We start from the raw sequence: 22,216 nt of genomic DNA on the forward strand, positions 1-22,216 counted from the left end.
CAGTCTTGGGAATGAAAAAACAGTCTCAAAATTTGTCTTTTTTGCTGTCCAAATTATTTTTAGTGCATTATTCTTCATTTTAGATTTAAGAATAAATATTCAGAGAGTAATAACACAGGTTTGGTTCGTCAAACAATTTGTTTTGGAGTGCTACTACAAGTTGATTAAAGATCATTGTATCCTAGGAGATAGACGCCACTCAACCGTAAGCACCATAGCGGGGCGAATCTGTCTTAAGGACAGAGTGTCACACACTCGACTTGGTCTTATTTTTTAATTCGGTTCAATAAATAAATCTGGTATGTTATTTATTTATTTTGTTTGAATTTTTCAAGTTATTTTATTTACACAGAAGATTGGTCCAACAAAATATTCAATCAATCCACTAGCAGCCAACCTCAGCATTTCTATGGGCGAAAACCTTTGTATTTGATGTACAGTTGTAAACACACAGGAATAAAGTTCACGCGTTTGGTACTATGATTGAGCAGTCAGACACCGACCTCCTATGTGTGTCTCTGTTTTTCCACGTAATTTTGGGGTGCCCTGATTTGGAAGCAGTTACTTCCAAGTTATCGCATTCTTCTATTTGATGGGCCCTTCATTAATTTCTTTGTCTAGTCTTGTTATGCCACTCTGATTCTGATATAATTTGTCCACTCTCAAGTGTGGGGAGGCATTTATTCAATCTTTTGATTGGTAAAATTAATAGTGAAGTGATTAATAATTTATGAGATTAAGTGGATATTTAAAATAATTTAAATAAGTATATTTTTTAATTTTTTATAAAAAGATGTGTAGAAAATAAAGAAGTGATGTGACTTACATAAGTGTACTTATATAGGTTATGCCAAACACCCTCTAAATCTTAAAGGCCATGTTTGATTAAATGGATTAGAGCATGGGATTGGGATAATTAATACGTGGGTCCAACTATCCTATGTTTGTTTTAATATTTTGGTTTAGGATTATTAATCCAATGGATAATTAATCTAACAAATTTGTAGGATTATTAGTAATGGGGTAGGGGTGGGATTATATATCCTGTATTAGGAAATAAAGTAAAATGACTATTTTACCCTGACTATATACGCAAAAATGTAAGCAAAATCATATCATTTCTACCCAGCAAAGACTCAGCAGCTTTGCTGAGAGAAGATCTCCACCTTCGTGAAGATCTCCATCTCGGTGTGCCGATTTCAACCTTCGTTCGCCGGAAAATTCACCGTCGGCACTGAAAAACTCTCATTACCGGTGAGATTATCATCTTCGCCATTTACTTTTCCAGATTTTTATCTATTTCAACAATTAATTTTACATGTTTGGTTCAAAATTTATGATAAATCATCATTGTTAGAATTTATGAGATGTATTTGTATATATATACATAGATCTATGTAGTTGTAACAATGTTTTGATGGTTTTGGTATATTATATACTAGATTTGTGTTTGATTCTATTGTTAAAATTCTGCCCACCGTGTGTTTGATTCTATGTTCAAGTGAGAACTCATCATAAACAATTGGAACATGCTTATGAAAATTGTTGTGATCCATTAAATGCTTATTGGTGAGGCAAAAAAAGGAGTAAGTAGATCATTGTTTAGGTGGATATTTGTGAATGTTCTTCTTGTAGCAAGTAAAAATGTTAAAATGGATCTCCTTACCAGAACATATAATATTTACATTTCTGTCATTTTTTTCTATTGAAACTATGAAATCCTTTTATTGTGATTGATTTGTCTTTGAGTTTTTAAATGTAAGGATGTTCACTGTTTCTTTAAGAAAATCAATTTTCCCTTCAAAATTCAGATTTTTTGGGGGAATTCCGATGTCAGAACAGAGCAAAGTACTAAACTAGCCAATTGAGAATCTCTTTCTATTTGATCGTGGAGTAAATTAACTATTTATTGAAATTTTATTATCATATAATCTAATAATTATGAGCACTGTAAAATAAAAGGATCTCCATAAACTCCGTGTATTTTACTCTGTGTTTGTACTTCATGCATGCATGAGCATGGGCATGGAACTATGTGAAAGGAAGAGATAGGGAAGCTGATCAGAGTGTCTCCAAAAGCCTAATGGGTGTCCATCATCTAATAATTTTAGAAAAATTCTCACTAAGTTGTCTGCAAGGTGTTGAAGAGTGGGTGGGGTGGGCGTGACAATATTCAATTTTTTATCTCACTTTGGACCACTGCCCTCATCTGTATATGCTATGTTGGTTCATAAATAAATAATTGAAGCCTCCTTAGCTTTTTCACTACTCCCTAATAATAAACAAAAAAGAATGCATGACTATCAAACTAACAACTATATGAGTGGGCTCTTCTTGCACCCCTCTCTATATATATGTGTGCGCCTATATATATGTGTGCGCCTCTCCACTCTATAGCATCTATGAAGTTAGAGAGAAAGAAAATCCAAATGGACCTCTCTCTCTCTCTCTCTCTCTCTCTCTCTCTCTATGTGAATATGGAAGGTTTCTGGCTGCTTATCATGCACCACTAACAGTTGAAGCTGCTAGCATGATCTAAACTTTTCTGTGTCTCTTTCTCTCTACCTATCTCAAAGGAAAGATGAGATCATGTGGGTAGCTTCACCTGTTGATGGAATCATGAAAAACTCTAATCATCCACCTATTTTGCATCCTTGTGTTCTTTTTCTCAATCTTATCAAAAGCTTTTGAGGTAAAATAAACATGCCCAAGTATTTTTTTTTTATATTTTTTATTTTCTGTATTTGCCACAAGATTTAAATCTGGCACTGAACCACCCAAGGCCCAGCTGAGCTTAATTTGTATCAGTAATCTGTTCTTTAAGGTTCTCCACTAATTTGCTGGTAATTGTGTGTATGTAAACAGATTACCTAAACTCAGAAATGGGTTTAGCTGGTCTCTGGTCCATTAAGGGATTGAACCGTGTAGCTCAAGCTCATGAGCTCATTACAAGTCTCACTTTGATAATTTGATCTGTTTATTTTATATGCACTTTGTATGGATAATCTGTATTTAAAAAAATGATTGATATAATAATTTGTATTGTCATAGAACTTGGGTACTACCATTTCTGATGGATGTTATAGTCTATGAAACCTTGGAAATTTGGAATTACCTCACAAATTTTTTATGACGAATCTGGATGGGACCTGGTTGAGTTGATGTTGCAATTTGTTTGTTTTATAATGCAGTTCCTGTCTCCTGCCAACTGATTAATCACCTAGTTATTTAGTTATTTTGTTGTGTAAATATCATTTCTATCATTAAGGTTAAGGTCATCCCTTAATCTTTTCGTTGTTATCAGGGGAAAAGTACATACCAGGGTTATTAGGATGATTTCAATGGATTCGAGAACAACTTCCCTGATTTCTTTGTTGATCAATGAGTCATAGTCCTTATTATATTTCTGCAAATTTGACTGCTCATTATAATTTTTAAATATATGATATGTTTCTCTCTTGCTATTTTAAATTCAAAAAAATCTTTGCATAAGAAAAAAATTGTAATCATATTGAATGTGTTTAGATTTGAATTAATGCAATCTTTTGGGAGCTCTTTCAGTACCCATCAGAAATACATGTAGTTCTAATCTCTTACACTAACTAGATCTGATGTGTTAGTTGAAGCATTTGTAGATGGACAATAATGAATGCTCGGACAGTACGATGGACCTATTTGAAGCATTTGTAGCACTCTAAGAAGTTGTGTCATCTATTAACTATGTATGTGGTGTGTACATTATTGTACTACAAGTTTCCTTGGAGAGGTACCAATCTAGGTTGGATATTAAAAGGTCACCACATCCCTTCCAAGCACAATTAGACTATTTGAATAGATTGGTATAGGATAGCGATATTGATTGTCATGAACAACTCCGAGTGAATAGGCATACCTTCATGTGTCTTTGTACACTTGTTCGAAGTGTGGGATTATCTGATTCCAAATATGTCCTCTTAGAGGAGAAAGTTGCAATGTTCTTAAATGTGATTGCACACGACTATAAGAATCGCAACATCAAGTTCAATTTCATGCGGTCTGGGCAAACAGTTAGTCATTACTTTAACGATGTCCTGAAGCCTATTTTACGCCTACAAGGTGTCTTACTTAAGACACCAGAACCAATAACTGCAAATTGCACAGATGATAGATGGAGGTGTTTTCAGGTATTACATAGTTTAATTTCATTTAGATTTTGGGCAAACACTAACATATTTAAAATGAATAACCTTATTTTATTTTGATCTTTGGTAGAATTGTCTTGGAGCTCTAGATGGAACTTATGTTAGGGTTCGTGTTCCTGCAATAGATAAGCCAAGATATAGAACACGGAAGGGTGAAATTGCTACTAATGTCTTGGGTGTTTGTTCCCAAGACATGCAATTCATTTATGTGTTGCCTGGATGGGAAGGGTCAGCTTCAGATTCTAGGGTACTTAGAGATGCTGTGAATAGACCAAATGGTTTGAAGGTCCCGACCGGTAAGAATCTATATAGTTAATTGATGTAATCTTAATTGCCCAATTTTTAAAGTACTTATACATATGAAACCCATACTTGTCTTCAGGTTTCTACCATCTTGTAGATGCGGGTTATACTAATGGAGAGGGTTTCTTAGCGCCGTATAGAGGGCAACGCTATCACCTCTCTACATGGAGAGAAGGGGGTATCCCAGTGAATCCTGAGGAGTTCTTCAACATGAAGCACTCTGCTGCTCGTAACGTTATTGAGAGGTGTTTTGGGTTACTCAAGATTAGGTAGGCAATACTGAGAACTGCTTCGTACTACCCAATCAAGACCCAGGGTCGTATTATTACTGCATGTTGCCTTCTCCACAACCTCATCAGACGTGAAATGCCAGTGGATCCATTTGAGTTCGAGTTAAATAACACTCCTATACCTCAACCTGATTTAGGAGAAGAGTTCATCAATACAGTAGAGCCATCAAATCAATGGAGTGATTGGAGGGATACATTGGCAAACATAATGTTTAATGAATGGCAAGCAAATAGAGGAGTTAGTGGAAATCCTCCGTAGTTAAGATAGTTTATTTAAATATTTTATTTGTAATGATGAGAATCTTGTCTATTTTCATAATTGAAAAATATGTAATGAGAATCTTACGTAGTTGAGATGGATTTAATTTTCAAGCTAATCAATTTTATTTGTTTTAATCTTTATTTCATGGAGAACCATTTGTTGCTTTCATGATTGTAGAATAATATCTATATTTTAGGTAGATTGAGTAGTTGTTTAATATCAAGAGTGCTTTTTTTTTTTTTTAATATATATAGTTCATGCACACTTTTCAATCATATTTTTACCTTGTCTTCCATACTTGTATTTTGTATATTAGAATGAGCTATTAAATCAATAATATGAGTTGTACATCATTATTATAGGCATGGATAGTGTTGCTACCAGTTGTTCTCGAAAGAAAAGTAAGGGCAAGGCAGATGCTGGTTCAATTGAGAGTCGTAGGATTTGAACGAAGAGGAAGGGGTTGTTTCTCATAAGTGCAATAAGAGATTTGTGTAATAATCCTAAATAGAAGGTTGACAATGGGCAATTTAAGTCGGGGTTTTATGGCGAACTTCAGAAGAGAATAGTCATGGCTTTTCCTGGAAGTGACCTTCATGCTTGTCCTCACATTGAGTCAAAGATAAAAATTTGGAGGAAACACTATGGCCTTTTGTATGAAATGACTAAGCTTAGCGGGTTTGGATGGAATGACACTGAGAAGATGGTTCTTGTTGACAGTGATGATGTTTGGGAAAACTTTGTTCGGGTAAGTTTTTTTCTTCTATTTTTTAGTGTTCATCTCATCATAATTACTAGATATCCTATTCATCTTCATTTCAATTTTATCTCATTTAGCTTACGTTTAATTTGAGCTCTTGTTGAAAGAGCTCCAAGTACATATTCACTCCCTGCACTTTTGTTTATGTACTGCATAGTTGAATGTCCTTTCTTTCTTTTGAACTTGTGTAGAGACAACCAAGTGCGAGTTCTATGCGAAACAAGTCATTTCCATATTATGAAGATTGGCTTGTTCTCTTTGGCAAAGACAGAGCCACTGGTGAGTTAGCTGAAGATCCTGCAAATGCAGTTGAAGCAATTGCTGTGGAGGAAGCCATGGAGGAGAAGGGTGATGGTTCTCCAGCTAAGCAATTCAATGTTGCTGACTTCGAGTGTTCAATGTCTACAAATGGAAATGCATCCAACTATTCTACCTTTAGCAAGGGAGAAACAAAAAGAGCCAGGACTACTGAAGGAATCGCAAGTAATATTGCTACAATGACAGAGACACTTGGCTCTTTTTTGGACAAAACGGACACTAGATTGGGTGAGATTGTTAAAAGGATTGGATATCAACATGACTTATCCCAAGCTAGGAGGAGTGTCAATGCTGAACTTCTGAAGCTCCCCCTTGCATCAACTCAAAGGTTGACAGCAGGTTCTCTCATTGTCAAAGATGCTCAGCGAGTTGACTTCTTTTTCAGTCTCTCCGATGCCGACAAATTAGAGTGGGTATGTCTTTTGTTGGGAGGGCACGTATGAGTACACATGTTGGGGATTGTGGTTTATTCGACACAATAGAATATATAATAGTATTTGATAATGTGGGAATTTAGTTGTGTAGAAGATATTGGAGATACTATATTTCTAACTTACACACACCACTGTTCTACAAACTATTGTGAACATTGCTTTTCTTAGTTTAATATTGAACTTGAGTTGATTGGTGGATCAAAAAAACAAAAAACATAATCTGTTACATGTGGTCTTGATGGGTGAATCAAACATAATCTGTGATGTTCAAACATAATTTTGCATGTGTACTTTTAGGCCATGTTTGCATGTGTTTAATTACCATTTTGTGTATGTGTGTATGGACATGTTTGCATGTGTTTAATTAACATTTTGTGTGTGTGGGTGGGTGGGTGGGTGTGTGATGGTCATGTTTGGTTTGGTTTTTATGAACTTGTTTTAAAATTAATTTGGTGAAAGAAATTTTAAAAAAAAATTAAAACACTTATTATTAAACCTATATAATTTTATATTTTAGAAGGCCAAAAATAATTTTTATAAATTTTAAAATATTTTTTTATATTTATTTTATCAAATTAGTTTATGTATTTAAAAAATAAAAAATAAAAAGCAAACCAAACATGGCCTTTGTATTTTGTATTTTAATTTTGCTTTTATTTATTTATTTATAATTTTTTTCAAAATCACATTTATGAAGAAATTTTGATAAAGTAAAAATTATGAAGAAACATTGATGGATGGTAAGATTGGAAAAGAAAATAAATATAGTTGTAATCCTACATTCATAAATTTCTTATCCCATGCAAATCAAACAATGGACAAAAAGATAATTTATCCTACTAATCCAATTGGATAATTAATACTACACTAATTTTATAGGATTATTAATACTTCACTATTAGTCTTGTGAAATCAAATACGGCCAAAGAGTTTGGTTTAAAGAGTGAAAAAAGTAATTAAATGACTTATCATCTAAATGGTCACATGTTCAAATTCCATGAGGGCTAAACATTTCAAACCTTTGGGCCATTGGAGATTTGCTAGGCCATTAACTTCAAGTTCTCAAGATTAGTCGAAGTGCACATAAGTTAACTCGGACACTCAAATATATATAAAAATAATAATTATTATTATTATTAATAATTATTATTATTATTAGTATAAGATTAATATAGAATTGATTATTCAGTTAAATTAGTGAGATATATAATTTTTTCTTATCCACTTTTGTTTTGTATTATAATCAAATGATTAAAAAATTCATTAATTTTGTTGAATAGAAAGGCTATTAAAATCTAATCTAAATAATAAAATTAGCAACTAAGCAACGGAATGTGAATCCCTATAAATTAATAATATCAATCCTAAGTTATAATTCGTCTAATCCAACAAGCCCTTAAAATATTATGTAACATTATTTATATGATGTTTTAAATTGATTACGTATGAATTTATCTTGGGTAAATTCCACTTAGAATCCTTATAGCTTTACTAAAATTTTATTTTGGTTCCTTCACTTTCAATTATAACAGTCGATCCCTACACTTTAAATTAAATTTGATTTCACCATTTTGTTTATCTACCATTAATCACTACAAGAAATCAGCTTTTTAGGGACAAATTTATTTTGTCCCTAAAAGTGTAATATTTGTTGGGAAAAACTTTAGCCAACCAATTTCCTCCGTCGCGAAGTTTGTCCCAAATGGTCCGTCCGGAAAAGTCAAAAAATGACTTTTAGAGACAAAATTTTGCATTTGTCACTATAAATAGACTTTTAGAAACAAATTTAGGTGGTTGCAAAAAGTTTTGATTTTGAGACAACCAAAATTTGTCTCTAAAAGTCTATTTAGAGTCCAAGGCAACAGTGGTAGTTATGGAGACAAAGAAACTAATTTTTGCGACAACACAAATTGGTGTCTAAAAGTTTTAATGTTTGCGACAACACAAATTGGTGGCTAAAAGTTTTAATTTTTTGGAACAAATGGTAGTGGTCCGTAAAAGTTTTAGTTTTTTAGGACAAAGGGAAATGGTGGTTAAAAGTTCTAATTTTTTAGACAAATAAAAATAGTGGCTAAAAGCTTATTAAATATTTTTTGAGACAACTAAAATTGGTCTCTAAAAGTTTGATAATTGTTTTTTTTTTTTTTATTTTGTAACAATTATTCTAAAAATACTAATTTGAACATCAACTTATATTCCTTTCTTGATTTCTCAACAACCAAACAGAAAATATATATCACCAAACCATCCACTCATCTCCAAATTAAAATTCAACTACACAAAAAAAAAAAAAAAAAAAAAAATGCTCATCGCATTCAATAACAAACAAATACCATGCTCTAATTCATTAGTACGTAATACCTTGATTGAAACAAATATCAATCATATCAATATCCTGTACTAGCATATACATGTAATCCAATCATATCAATATCCTAAGATTCATCAGATTTATTGAATGAAACAAATATCAATTACTCAAACATTCTGAAAAGATGACTTACTAAGAAGAAGAATCAGTAGAGGGTACTCTTCGACTGATCTGCTGCATCAAGAAGTCGACTTTGGCATTGTATTCCGTGCGATCAGACTCCAAGATTTGAATTCTTCCCACCAGCTCCTCATTGATTCTTCGTTGCTCTTCAGCCTCCCTTGTAGCAGCCTCATTATCCCTCTCGAGTTGGGCATGGGTAAGTTTTCCAGATAATGTTGTACTTGGTTTTCGACCACGCCCTAAGCCGCGTATGTAGCCAACTTTTTGTCCAAATACCTCAATAGAAAGTTGCTCATCAGATATCGGGCAAGATCCTTCTTCAATAGCTTTCTCTTGCCGCTTTTCAAGCTTGTACTACAATATTCATTAGTTGAGATAAAATTAAGTATCCATCCACATTTTATTAAGGATATAAGGAATGAAAGTACATAAAGATTGATGTCTTACATGTCTAATCTCAGCATCAGCATGCACCCATGCCTCTTTTTTCTCACTAAAATGCGTCTTTTTGTACAACTCAACAAGTCCAAGTTCCTATCCAGTGGCACGGTCTCGCTGTGCCATTTATAGCACACATTAAACCTCAATATAGATTACGTTGTTCAATTACAATTACAAAACATAAATTATAGATTCTATAATTAATACCTCATCATATTGCACTTTTCTGAAGGCCTTTGAGCCAGCAGTGTGGAGGACTTTCAACTTCTCCCGATTCAACTTATTCTTGCCACATCTCACCTATTATTAAATGCATAAGTCAGAGTACAAAGTGTTTCTTTTATTATTAAACATTTCTCATCTACAAGAAATATAGAATTGGAGATAGCAGGTTGAAATGGGTTAGTAAATTGTAGAAATGGGTCAGTTTTATGGATCAATTTTCTCCAGTGCTCTATTATGCCATATTCTCGTTTAAGTCTAAGATGATCATGCTTATCTCCCGATTTCAAGTGAAAATGAATAAAAAAAAATACAAAGTAAAGACTTGGCTATTATATGACAACGATATAATAATGTGTAAATCATCTAGATATGGTTCATCATTGTCCTTTTCTTCTTCTTCCTCTTTCTCACCACCAATCATGTGGAATGAAAGCATAAAATCAAACAGATGCAAGTAGACAGGATCAATTTTCTCCAGTGCTCTATTACGCTATATTCCCATTTAAGGCTATGAATAAAAAAAAATACAAAAATCTAATTCTCTCTCTCACAAGTTAAAAATCAACAATCAAACTTTTGCATGCCAATCATAATAAATCATATAGTCACAAAAATAAAATACGCATATTTTTCTTAATGCGTAAAGTAGTCTTTCAGAAATTCCTTGTTTAAAGATTCAACAAATTCACAAGCATTCTGCAAATTAATGTGTATTTTACGTCAAACTCGGCATTTAACTTCTAATAGGAACACAATTACTGTTCATACCATAGCATATTATGACACGGAGCTTAGGGCACTTCATATTTAAACCATCATGTTTGACAAAAAATGAGACAAGATTGACAACGTTACCTTATAGTCCTTGTCAGACCACTTTTCGCACAAAAACTTCCACGTCTCTTTTTCCATGTTTTCGGGTGGATCCGCAAGGGCAGATTCCATTGTAGGGAAACTTCTAAAGCGTTGTCGTAGGTCATGGCGATAGCTCTTATACCGGTCGTGCATCAAATTGAGGATAGATTCGATAGCATAGGGTTCATTGGTAAACTTAAAACCTTCCTGTCATACCAAACAAGAAAAAATTAAAGCACATTAAAATCTTCCCTCAAAGTTGTTTATGGTGCGTGTTAATTATTGTGCCAGAAACAAATAAATGGTACAAATAGTGCTATCAAAATGCTTGATGAAATAATGTGGGAAGAGGAAATTTACTGGGAAAATAATTATCCAGAAAATAATTTGCAAAGAGGAAATCTAAATCTCAGCAATTGTACCACTTACCTGAAGGTATGCAACCAATGTTTCTTTATCCTCTTCACTAATATCAGTCCACGATGGCACATTTTGTGGGGCAAATTGCCTAGTGACAATCCCTAATTCACTGGTAAATTTTTCAGATGCTTCACCATATGGTCGTCCACTAACCTTACAAATCTGAATAGGCAATCGCACCCCTTGATTTTTTAGCTTGGCCAATTTGAGGCTTCGTGACTTCCCACGTCCTCTCTTACCCTTGGATGTGCCTACTAGAAACAATGAAAAAGTATCATGTTAATATATAGATTGAAAAGACGAGAACCACCAACCAAAACAAAACATAAACTTAAAATATTTACAAACCATCAGTGTTGCAATGTGTGCTAGAAGTATCCGAGTGTGAAACTTGTGACGTAACTTCATGTACCGATTCTGATGTAAATGGGTGCAGTGTAGATGATCGAACTGATTTAATGGATGCATGGGGTCCAGGTGTTGATTGAGTGGATGAGCGAACTGATTTAGTGGATGCATGGGGTGTAGGTGCATGGGGTCTAGGTACATACCCTGCTCGTCCTCTGCCTCTTGTGGACATACCTGTTGAGAAGTTGAGGGTATATACATCATATATTGCTACACTGCATATATACTTATGCATATATATTAATAAACAGTATACACCATTAGATTTAGTACAAGTAACCAGCAATTAAGCAGAATCATGCAGTGCATAAAGCTTGTCATCATCAGAATGCCAAGATATAACATGCAGAGTTTTTTACATAGGATTACATATATTTTACATATGCCAAGATACTTATGCCACGTTGGAGTTTGCTCAAGTGACCTTTGTCCTCCATAACTAGACATGACTCTCTGAAAGTAATGCAACTTTTCTAGTAGAAAAAAAAAAAAACCAGCTCCAATACAGGCTTGTTCTACTTTACTATCTGTTTTCTTAGCTAGCCAGAGCAAATGGGAGGGAATAGAATTAAGACAAGGTTCTGATATTTAAGTAGTTAGAGAAAACTATATACGGAAAGCGCGTTTTAGGACTGATGACTCATTCCATAATCTCAATTATCATATGTTCTTTGTTTGTACTTTGGGAATGGATATTAACTAAAAAGTTTGTTCATCCACACAAAATTTGGAAAAATATATGTATATATATATATAATTAAATTTAGAGGGGAGGAAGGAAGGAATACATAAAATAATACATTCCTACAATTCAATTTGTGAATTTTGCATCGAGATCAGGGACCACTCATACTAAAAGGGAATTGCATGAGATCAGGGACCACTCATACTAAAAGGGAATTTACAGCTCTTACGTATTTTAGAAACCATGTATGAAACTCTGATTCCAGCCTCTCTTGAACATTTCTCAAACCTTGTCTCTCAAGTTCATCCATGTATTGCCTATAAATTATTACACAACATTATTTGACACAAATAGTTGTGAAAGTAGTAGAATTCACAATGAAAATTTTTGCAGTGAATATAATCATATGGTGGTTTCTTACCTCACATACGGTTGAACTTCATCACAATTATTCAACACATACCATCGAGCTTTCTTCAAATCTTTTAAATTCAACACATCATTAACTGCAGCTCCTATTCCACGTACTTTTTGCTTAAATACATAAATATTTCCATCTTGTGTAGCTTTAATAGGCCCATCATAATTCCGCTCTGGTCTATTAAATTTTGTCTCACCTTCGTTGAAGTACATAGAGCAAAATGTAAGAGCCTCATTATCAATGTAACCTTCAGCAATAGAGCCTTCTGGACGGGCTTTGTTACGCACATAGCCCTTAAGAATATGCATGTACCTCTCAAATGCATACATCCACCGGTATTGCACCGGTCCAGCAAGGATTGCTTCACGTGATAAGTGTACGCATAAATGGATCATAATATCGAAAAAAGATGGTGGAAATATCTTCTCAAGCTTGCACAAAATTAAAACAATATCTTTCTCAAGTTGTTCTAAGACATCAACTCTCAATGTTTTTGCCGATAACTCCTTAAAGAACAAGCAAAGCTCAATTAAAGCCTTGCTCACATCCTTTTTCAAACATCCACGTAGGGCAACAGGAAGCAATCTTTGCAAGATAACATGGCAATCATGGCTTTTCAACCCTGTAATTCGACAATCACTAGTGCTCACACAATGTGATATGTTTGATGCATAGCCATCTGGCAACTTAATTGTACTCAAGAATTCACAAAAACTCCTTTTTTCAGTTGGAGAGAGCATGAAGCAAGGAGTGGGTAGGTAGGTTTTTCCATCTACTTGCCTTGGATGTAATTCAGGCCTTATACCCATAGCCACTAGATCAAGACGAGCCTTGTATGAGTCCTTGGTTTTTCCATCAACGTTCATCAATGTTCCCATCACACTATCGCATACATTCTTTTCAATGTGCATAACATCGAGGTTGTGGCGAACTTTGAGGGTTTTCCAGTAAGGTAACTCAAAGAAGATGCTTCTCCTTGTCCAATTTAAATATTGAGGAGAACGTTTTCGCTTCTTCCCACGTTCATCTATCTTCCCAAATACTGTCGAGTCAAGATGCTCCAATTGTCCCAAAACCTCCTCCCCAGACAACAACTTGGGTTCCGATCTATGCTCTGGCTCACCATTGAATGCCTTGCTTTTTCGTAAAACATGATTATGCGGCAAAAATCGACGATGTCCCGTGTAACAAGTTTTCTTCCAATGATGCAAGTATTGGTGAGATGCATCCTCATTACATGAAGGGCAAGCCAATTTCCCTTTGGTGCTCCAACCGGATAAGTTACCATATGCAGGGAAATCGTTGATGGTCCATAACAATGCGGCACGTAATTGAAAACTTTGGCCATTTGATGCATCGTATGTTTCTACCCCTACCTCCCATAACTCCTTTAACTCATCTATCAATGGCTGTAAAAACACATCAAAGTCAAACCCGGGAGCCCTACGCCCAGGAATAAGCAAAGGCATCATAAAAAATGGATCCTTCATACATTTCCATGGTGGTAAATTGTATGGGACAAGAAAAACCGGCCATATGCTATATGAGTTACTCATGTTTCCAAACGGGTTAAAACCATCGCTAGCTAGTCCGAGCCTAACGTTACGCGGATCTTTGGCGAAAGACTCATGCTTTTTGTCAAAGTCTTTCCATGCTTCAGAATCAGCCGGATGACGCAACACATTTTCCTCCTCTACACGTTTATCCTTGTGCCACTTCATATCAATAGCCGTCTTCCTGGATATGAATAGCCTTTGTAGCCGTGGTTTTAAAGGAAAGTATCGCAGAACCTTGTGAGGGATCTTTCTACCTTTACCTTTACCTTTACGAACCTTGTATCTTGGCGCTTTACAAGTAGGACACTCATCTTCATTTTCATACTCCTTCCAAAAAAGTACGCAATCGTTCTTGCATACATGTATTTTTTGATAGTCGAGGCCCAAATCTCGAATTATTTGTTTAGCCTCATTGTAAGAGCATGGAAGCGTTTCACCAATGGGAAGTGCCTCCTTCAACAATTCCAATAACATCGTGAGTGATTTGTTGCTCCATCTATTAAATATCTTTAGATGTAGCAATTTAACCATGAATGATAGTTTGGAGAATCGTTGGCAATCCGGATACAAATCTTGCTCCGCATCCCTCATTAATCTTGCAAATTTATTTGTTTCTCCACCACAACTACTTGGTAAGTCAGGATTACGACTACTAGATGCTTCTCCCACATAACCAAATGTGGTTGTTCCACTTCGTATGTCATGAATAACTTCTCGCACCTCGGTATTGGGACTATTTGACTTCTCTATCACATTGTCAAGATATTCGTCATTTTCATTTTGTGAGTCATCATTATCATTCAACTCAAAACCTTCCCCATGATACACCCACCTAGTGTAACTCGTGACCACCCCATATGCATACAAATGAATTTCAACTTCCTCTATGGTTTTTTGAATATGGTTGTTGCATCTATAACATGGACACCAAATCTTATCTGTCTCTGGTTTCATATGATCACGAGCAAACAAGATAAATTCCCTCACCCCATCAATGTACTGAGGTGACCTTCTATTACGAAGTTGCATCCAACTCCTATCCATGGTGCAAAAGAACTAAAGAAGAAAGAGAAGAAAAAAAAGAAAAAGAAAAAGAAAAAGAAGAAGGTAAAAGCTTAAAAAATAGGAAACATAATGCTACAATTTTCGACTCTCATAACACAAGCGAATCAAAATAAATTTAACAATGCAATCAATCGAATTGGCATCTACATTTCCAAATAACACAAATATAATAAAATCAAACAAATCAGGATTAGATCAGACCATATCATCAAAGCAAAAGAAACATCAAATTAAGCATTAATATAGGGATTCTACGAATTCTTCATCACCACACAATCACCCCCTCAAAAAATTCTAAATGGATAAATCTTGATTTTAGATATTTAGGTAGATAGATCATTGGTAGTCCCAAACCCTTGCTTTTGAAAAACTCTAACCAAGCAAAGTGATTACTATCGTTTTATGAGAGCTAAATCCAAGAAGATACATGTATAAATCAACAATATGTAAAGAGCATATAAATAGTATTACAAAGAAGAATAAATTACAAGCTCAATTAATCCTCGTATCATCTGTATTACGAGGTAGACTTCATAATCGAAACCTGAAACAATTTTGGGCCTTCAATTAATCCTAGTTTTTGAAGGTTTCCTTCAATATTACTTCATTTCCATAGAAAGGTGAAGAGGTGAAGTGTGTCAGTTTGTATGTTGGCCTACGCAAGTTGCAAAACTTTCTTTGTTTTCCTTTGTGGGGGATGACAAGCAAAGATGGCTAACTGTCTGCACCGATGTATTTAATTAGCGAGGGACAAGGTTGTTTTGATTTGTAAAACATGCATACATTGTATCTAAATGAATGGGGTTTTGTCACTGATGGAGCTGATAGTAGCAGTGAGTTTGTTATATGCATATCATGAAAGGTAAGACTAGTTTTCATATTACATTTTGCCTCGAGCAATGTAGTTGCCAATTTTCCATCTCTGAAAGTGAAAAACATTAATATTTTTAACCCGCAATTTTTGTTCTTTTAAACCTTTTGTGAATGAGTTTTGATCCAAAGAGGCAAATATGAGATGCTCATAGTTGAAGCAAATGCTTAAAAAGCATATTACATAAATGTGACTTACTAAATTCCATTAGGTGTTCATCTAAGCTAATTGGAGTCAATAAACACTGTCGTTTTTCACTCGTTGACATAAGCTTTAAGCCAGACCACATAAATGTGTGCTCCTGTGTTTGCCCTGTTTTACCTTAAGTTCTAGTTCCCTCCTAAACTATAAGAATCACTCTAGTGACAACAAAAGGTTGTAAAATAAGGAAGGAAAAAGGAACAATAAAAATGAAATTAATGATCATACCACTAAAATATGCAATAGCAATGAGAAGGGGAGATGTAAAGAGGGAGAGAATAAACCTTCATCATCATGACTGTTATATTTTAAGGCAATTGATGGGCATTCTCAATTCTTTTATTCAGTTTACTTCCAAACTACTTATCAAAGCCTTTGCACACATGAAAAGAAATATTTGAAAATTACAACTCTTTTTTTTTTTTTTTTTTTTTTTTTGAGGAATCATGAAAATTACTACTTAAAATGTTACTTTTCTCTTTCAGCACCATAACTATATGAGCTCACTAAAAAGCATTCTCTTGGAAACTCCCAGGTTTAAAAACAAACCTTGGAACAGTTTAGATTATGATCTTATTATATTCGTGGAACAACAAATTTCAGAGCATATTCATCATAGCAAATAAGCATAGGACTGAATTTGATTACAGTCACAAAATACCCTGAAGAGAGAAGGATATAACTCTTGTATACACTAATATGGTAGTTCCTAATATATCAGAACTAAAATAATTATTAATAGCATATCTTCTTCATCAAAGCATGTAAACACTAGTTATGATCTCATTCGAAATTACGAGCCAAAATTGTTTCATAAAATTTCAATAATAGATCAATGTTATGAGATAATTAGAAAAAAAAAAAAAAACCACAGATCAATGTTACAATAATAGATCCTAATGTTCGGAAAACCAAATTCAAGTATAAATTGAAACCAAACAATACAAGTTCCGAGCAAACAAACTGAAGAAACACAATCTCTTGAATCAATTTCATGCCGAAACAAACAAAAAGAAATCTGAACTGTGAGAAGCAGAAAAAGCATCAACAAACGACGATTGTTCGTCTAAAAATGAATGAATCGAAGACATAAAAACATCATCAATTTCGTATAAATTTTAGCTCAAACAAATAATCGATTAATCGATCAAACCTGTGATTGAAATAGCTAAAATAGCTGTTGAGAGAGATCAGATTAGGGATCGAAACTGTCGGGGACGAAATCCACAAACCACCGATCAGAGTCTCTAAGAGCAGGGATGAAATCAACAATGAAATTAGGGATGAGAGAGAGAGAGAGAGAGAGGGGTCTGAAGAGGAAATGAAATCCCGATTATAATTGTGCAAAGAGTGAAAATATAATAAAAAAATGTATGAGTTAGGTTTATTGGCAACCAACTAAAGAGGTGCGTAAAAAGTCATTAACTCTTTTGCAACCAAATAGCTTCGTTTTAAAAATAAAATAATATGATTAAGTATTTCTTTTTTTAAAGTCCTTTATTTTGTCCTTAAAAATATAGGTTTTATAGACAAAAAATTTTTGTTCCTAAAATTTTGTCTTTAAAACCTTGATTTCTTGTAGTGAATAAAGCTAATGAAATTGGAAGTGAACGACCAAAATGAGATTTTGGTAAAAGTGTAAGGATTTAAGTAAGATTTTAGTAAAAAAAATGTAAAGGTGCTAATAAGACATACAAACGTCTCATATGCTTCAAATAACAAATTTTATTATAATATTAAAAATTAGATTGATATTGAAGTAAGATTATCAGTTGGGTCAAAGGATTCATATTGCAATAAAATTTTAAATTTTGCAAAATTTTAAAATAATTTATATCCTAGTTATTCATTATCATTATCAATAGTATTTTTCATTTCTATTTTACTTTAAAAGTATAATTTTATGATACCTGATCCAATTTGGAATCCCTCCTAACCGTCCTGTAAGATTCCAATTTTAACAATCACAGTGGTAAATACTATCCTATTTTTTATCATAGTTGTTAATAAAAAAAATAGATAGTCTAATTTTCAATTCATTCTCATCTTTCAGTTTATTTATTTTTTATAAAAATAAATAAGATAAAACCATAAGACTACAATCATTGGATCAATTTAATATTCAATATTTTTTATAATTGATCTACTCAAATAAATTTAAAAAGTAACAGAAATAAATTTGCATAAGAGAATTAAGAGATTGAATTTGGGTATTGTGGGGATATATTTTCTGAATACTAACACGTGGCATGGTGACGCTGACGTGTCAGCCGAGGTGCCACGTGTCGTGGTAGTTAGGCCGAGATGATCTCGGAGAAGCCGAGATTATCTCCGAATATATCGGAATCCGAGATAAGCGAATAAAGGACAAGAGTCCTAAGACGAAGAGGGGACTTAACCAAGATAAGGATAAAGCTTTTAGGGAGAGGAATATCTTTATTCAATTTCATAGAAGTCATACTTCTAGTAGGACTTGGATTGAATATATTATAAAAGAGAGGCACCCCCGTGGGTCTAAGGTATGCAATTTATGTTTTGAGTATTAAATTTTGCACTTGATTATCTTTGAGAGATATACTGACTTGATCGTCGGAGTGCCTCCGGGTGGAAGAACCACTGCCAGAGTCTTTTCTTTCTGTTTCAGGTTGCTGAAGCCATCTATTCTGCCTGTGCTCTCCAGTTGATCACTAAGCGGGCAGTGTGGTCGGATTTTCACTCACACAGGTATCTTTCTAGAATGAAAAAGAGAGTATATATAAGGGGAATTTTTTTTAAACTCCCCAATTTTAAAATTTTATAAAATAAATGATATATAATATTTTTATAGTAATTGTGATCTCTCAATATTTTCATAGAGAAAATTCGACACAGTGAAATTTTGGTATAATCATAGAGAAATTTTATCGAGGGACCTTAGTTAACTTCTTCTACTATTTAAAATTGAATAAAGATATTTCACTAATTTTTTCCGTATAAAATTAAAAGCATTCAAAGAAATTCAAAGAAAGGGATATGATATCAGCTATGTTTGGAAGTTTAAGGTAGGAGAAGTCATAAAATTAAAAGCATTCAAAGTAGGGCTGAGCAAGGAATCCGTGAAATCCGTAATCCGATCCAGTCCAGTCCAATCCAGTAGGTTTGGATTGATTTTTTGAATCCGTGGTTCGGTTCTGGATTGAAAAATTAAAAATCCGTAATTCACGGATTGGTTTCGGATTGAACCCCACGGTTCCGGATTGGAACCGATCCGGACCGTATACAAATAATCTATATTTTTATTATACACCCTCTTACATAGTAACTTCTTTGATTTCATATAAAATTTAAATCCAAACCTAAACTTACATAGTATCTTCTTTTATTACTTTTGTTTGCTAGTTTTTAGTGTTAATTTATAATGGTCTAAATACTTATGGTGGAACTAGTTTTCTTATGGTTGTTTAAATTCTAGAATAGTTTGTCGCTATTATGAAAAGACATGTTGCTATTGTGAAACTAATATGGTGCTATATTTATATTTTTATGAAATTAAAGTATTATATATATATTTTTGTTATTTAATTATGTAAATCCGTGGTCCTAAACCGATCCAATCCGTGTTTAAATGGATTGGTTCGGATTGGTTCCACGATTTAAACGGATTGGATTGGTTCCAATTTTTCAGGATCCGTAGATAACGGATTGGTCCTGATTTTACTTCAATCCGGTCCAATCCGGACCATGCTCACCCCTAATTCAAAGGAATTCAAAGAAAGGGATATGGTACGGGTGATCCACATCACCTATGTTTGGAAGTTAACGGGTAGGAGAAGTGAAAAGGTCAACAACCAAACAAACGATGCAAATTTGAATATAATTAAAAAAATTCTGAATTAATTTTCTCTGTAAAAATATTATAGGATCTCAATTATTATAAGAATATTATCTATTTTTTTCTTATTAAATCTTAATATTAAGTATCTTAAAAAAAAAGGTCCTTTAAAAATATTTTCCCAAATTGTTACTGGAAAAAAAAAAAAAAAGGGAAAACAGAAATGGATTGGGTTAAGGAGAGATTGAAAAAAATAATATATATATCCATATTTTTTGAATCATAACCAAAAAAATAAATTAAAATCAAATATCATATGAGATATTATTATTAATTTCATAAATTATAATTAAATTAATATTATAACTTAAAAAAAAAAAAAAAAAAAAAAAAAAAAAAAAGTGCCACCGCCTTTTTTAAATGGTGATGGTGTCGTTCTTCTTCTTTGAACTGTTGTTTGTTTATGGTTTTTTTTATTAATGAAATCCATGTACTTCGCTTTCTTCTCCTCCCACGTGTGTTTGTCACCCATTTTTATGTATATGAAATTATTAATGCCAAGTACAAACTCATTCAATCAATCAAACAATTAAAAATAATAATAATAACAAAATCCGTCCAGCTTGTCTAATTAAAGATTAAAATTGAATCGTTCAGTCTGTATGGTGAATTTATTTTTCGGTCTCACTTTAATAATTTGAACGATTCATATTTTAGAATTCGTTGAATGGTATATAGTACTCGACGAAAAAAATAAACGGTTGACAGAAATATGATCTGATAAAATAATTATCGATATCCAATCAACATGATTTTTTACAAACATAGTACTCGACAAGTTCAACACATTGAACGGTTTAAATTATCAAAACGAAACCCGTAGTGAATCTCTACAAGTCTAATAGTGCCCTCCAATCCGATCACGAACTGAAGAAAAGCCCGTCCATTTAAATTAACACTATGCAAATAATTTCTAGAACAATAGGCCCACAGTAGGTTGTTTGGGTTGTCCTAAATAAGTACATTTTTTTAACTTTTTATGAAATATGGGTTGAGTTTGAAGCGATGTGATAGAAAGGTGCTGTGACTTAAATAAGATGATGTGACTTAAATAGGGTAATGACTTTTTGACTTTTTTTGGTTATGCCAAACCAAGCCTTAAGTTATGTTTCAACAGCAAATCCCATAACAAAATATGAGTTTAAGATAGGAGTGTAAAATTAGCCCGCATCCATGGACGGTTGGGAATTCGCCCGCGGTCCGGGGTGGGTCGGCTCGTTTTGGCCTGGTCCCCAGCCCATCGGTCCGCTTAAAGCCCACTCAAGACCCGGACGAAAACCCAGCCCGTGCCGAGGCCTAGTGTCTTTTTTAGTGAAAAATAATAAAATTTTATTAAAAAAAATTAAAAAAACAAAACAAAAAATAGTCAGGCCCGGCCCGCCTAAGACCCAAATACCCTTAGGTCTGGGCCTACTTTTTTTTGCCCATGGTCTGGCCCGGCCTGAATTTTGACGAAAGCCCACAAGGTACAACATGGGCCGGGCCCGGCAAGATTTACACTCCTAGATTAAGATGTTATTCAAGGCATCCATGTTACTATAAAATTATGTAGTAGATCCAAATACAAAAATCCTCATTTTTTTCAACTCAATAAAAAAACAATTTATAAATATTATTAAAGTAAACACTTAACAGTGTAAGAAAATTAAAAACTACATTATCACATGTGCAGAATTGAACTATTCACTTCTTAATAAGGTATGCCAACTGATTATTGAAAAAATCAAAAAACAAAAAAAAAAAAAATCCATATCCTGCCCATCAGCATGCCTCTCAATTAGCACTGAATTGAGTTTGAGGGTAAAAACGGACTAGGGAGTGGCAAAAAATGGTAGGAATAGATGATGACTGAAAATGATGACCAAGATACTGTAGAGTTAAGATTATGATTTGAAATTTCAATATAAAAAATAAACAAAAAAATATGGACAAATTATCAAAAAGTCTTCTTTGAAAAACGTGTAGCATATTTAGTCACATAACTTTTTGCTTGTACTCAAAAATCCTATAACGTTTTTCTTCTTCTTTGCCTCTTTTGTTCTTTGTGATTTCCAGCGATCGTCGACGAGCAATTACATCTTGCTTTTTCTCTCTCTTTCTAATATATAGTCACCGACGACTACCATCGATTGGGGTTCACCGACTATCACCGACC

At 33.7% G+C, this 22,216-nt stretch overlaps 3 protein-coding genes and 1 long non-coding RNA gene across 7 annotated transcripts; 2 read left to right on the top strand and 2 right to left on the bottom strand.

The window, feature by feature from the left end:
- Nucleotides 1-915: 915 nt before the first annotated feature.
- Nucleotides 916-4,535, top strand: LOC145806067 (uncharacterized). 2 transcript variants are annotated; one of them, XR_014348511.1, is made up of 3 exons: nt 916-1,254; nt 3,621-4,163; nt 4,252-4,535. It is a non-coding gene; the product is annotated as an uncharacterized LOC145806067 (long non-coding RNA). The 2 variants fall into 2 exon arrangements; XR_014348512.1 differs by having other exon boundaries at nt 3,636-4,163.
- A 1,023-nt stretch (nt 4,536-5,558) lies between these two features.
- Nucleotides 5,559-6,557, top strand: LOC114263011 (uncharacterized). The gene is made up of 2 exons (XM_028203496.2): nt 5,559-5,784; nt 5,988-6,557. Exons 1-2 carry the CDS (start codon nt 5,608-5,610, stop codon nt 6,555-6,557), a joined length of 747 nt encoding a protein of 248 aa, XP_028059297.2. The 5' UTR covers nt 5,559-5,607.
- A 2,310-nt stretch (nt 6,558-8,867) lies between these two features.
- On the bottom strand, nt 8,868-11,596 carry LOC145806065 (uncharacterized). 3 transcript variants are annotated; one of them, XM_082901724.1, is made up of 6 exons: nt 11,332-11,595; nt 10,993-11,237; nt 10,564-10,770; nt 9,691-9,783; nt 9,490-9,597; nt 8,868-9,396 (listed from the first exon to the last, which is right to left on the bottom strand). In XM_082901724.1, exons 1-5 carry the CDS (start codon nt 11,561-11,563, stop codon nt 9,577-9,579), a joined length of 798 nt encoding a protein of 265 aa, XP_082757850.1. In that variant the 5' UTR covers nt 11,564-11,595; the 3' UTR covers nt 8,868-9,396; nt 9,490-9,576. The 3 variants fall into 3 exon arrangements, with proteins under 3 accessions (XP_082757850.1, XP_082757849.1, XP_082757848.1); XM_082901723.1 differs by lacking the exons at nt 8,868-9,396; nt 9,490-9,597 and having other exon boundaries at nt 9,640-9,783; nt 10,993-11,234; nt 11,332-11,596; XM_082901722.1 differs by lacking the exons at nt 8,868-9,396; nt 9,490-9,597 and having other exon boundaries at nt 9,640-9,783.
- Nucleotides 11,597-12,275: 679 nt separating this feature from the next.
- LOC114312957 (uncharacterized) lies at nt 12,276-15,097 on the bottom strand. Its single transcript, XM_028259245.2, has 2 exons — nt 12,498-15,097; nt 12,276-12,393 (listed from the first exon to the last, which is right to left on the bottom strand). The coding sequence occupies exons 1-2, from the start codon at nt 15,095-15,097 to the stop codon at nt 12,276-12,278; spliced, it is 2,718 nt and encodes a 905-aa protein (XP_028115046.2).
- Nucleotides 15,098-22,216: the final 7,119 nt, after the last annotated feature.

Source organism: Camellia sinensis, chromosome 13 (genome assembly GCF_055761805.1).
Source record: "Camellia sinensis isolate YWXY chromosome 13, ASM5576180v1, whole genome shotgun sequence".
NCBI classification, from domain to species: Eukaryota; Viridiplantae; Streptophyta; class Magnoliopsida; order Ericales; family Theaceae; genus Camellia; species Camellia sinensis.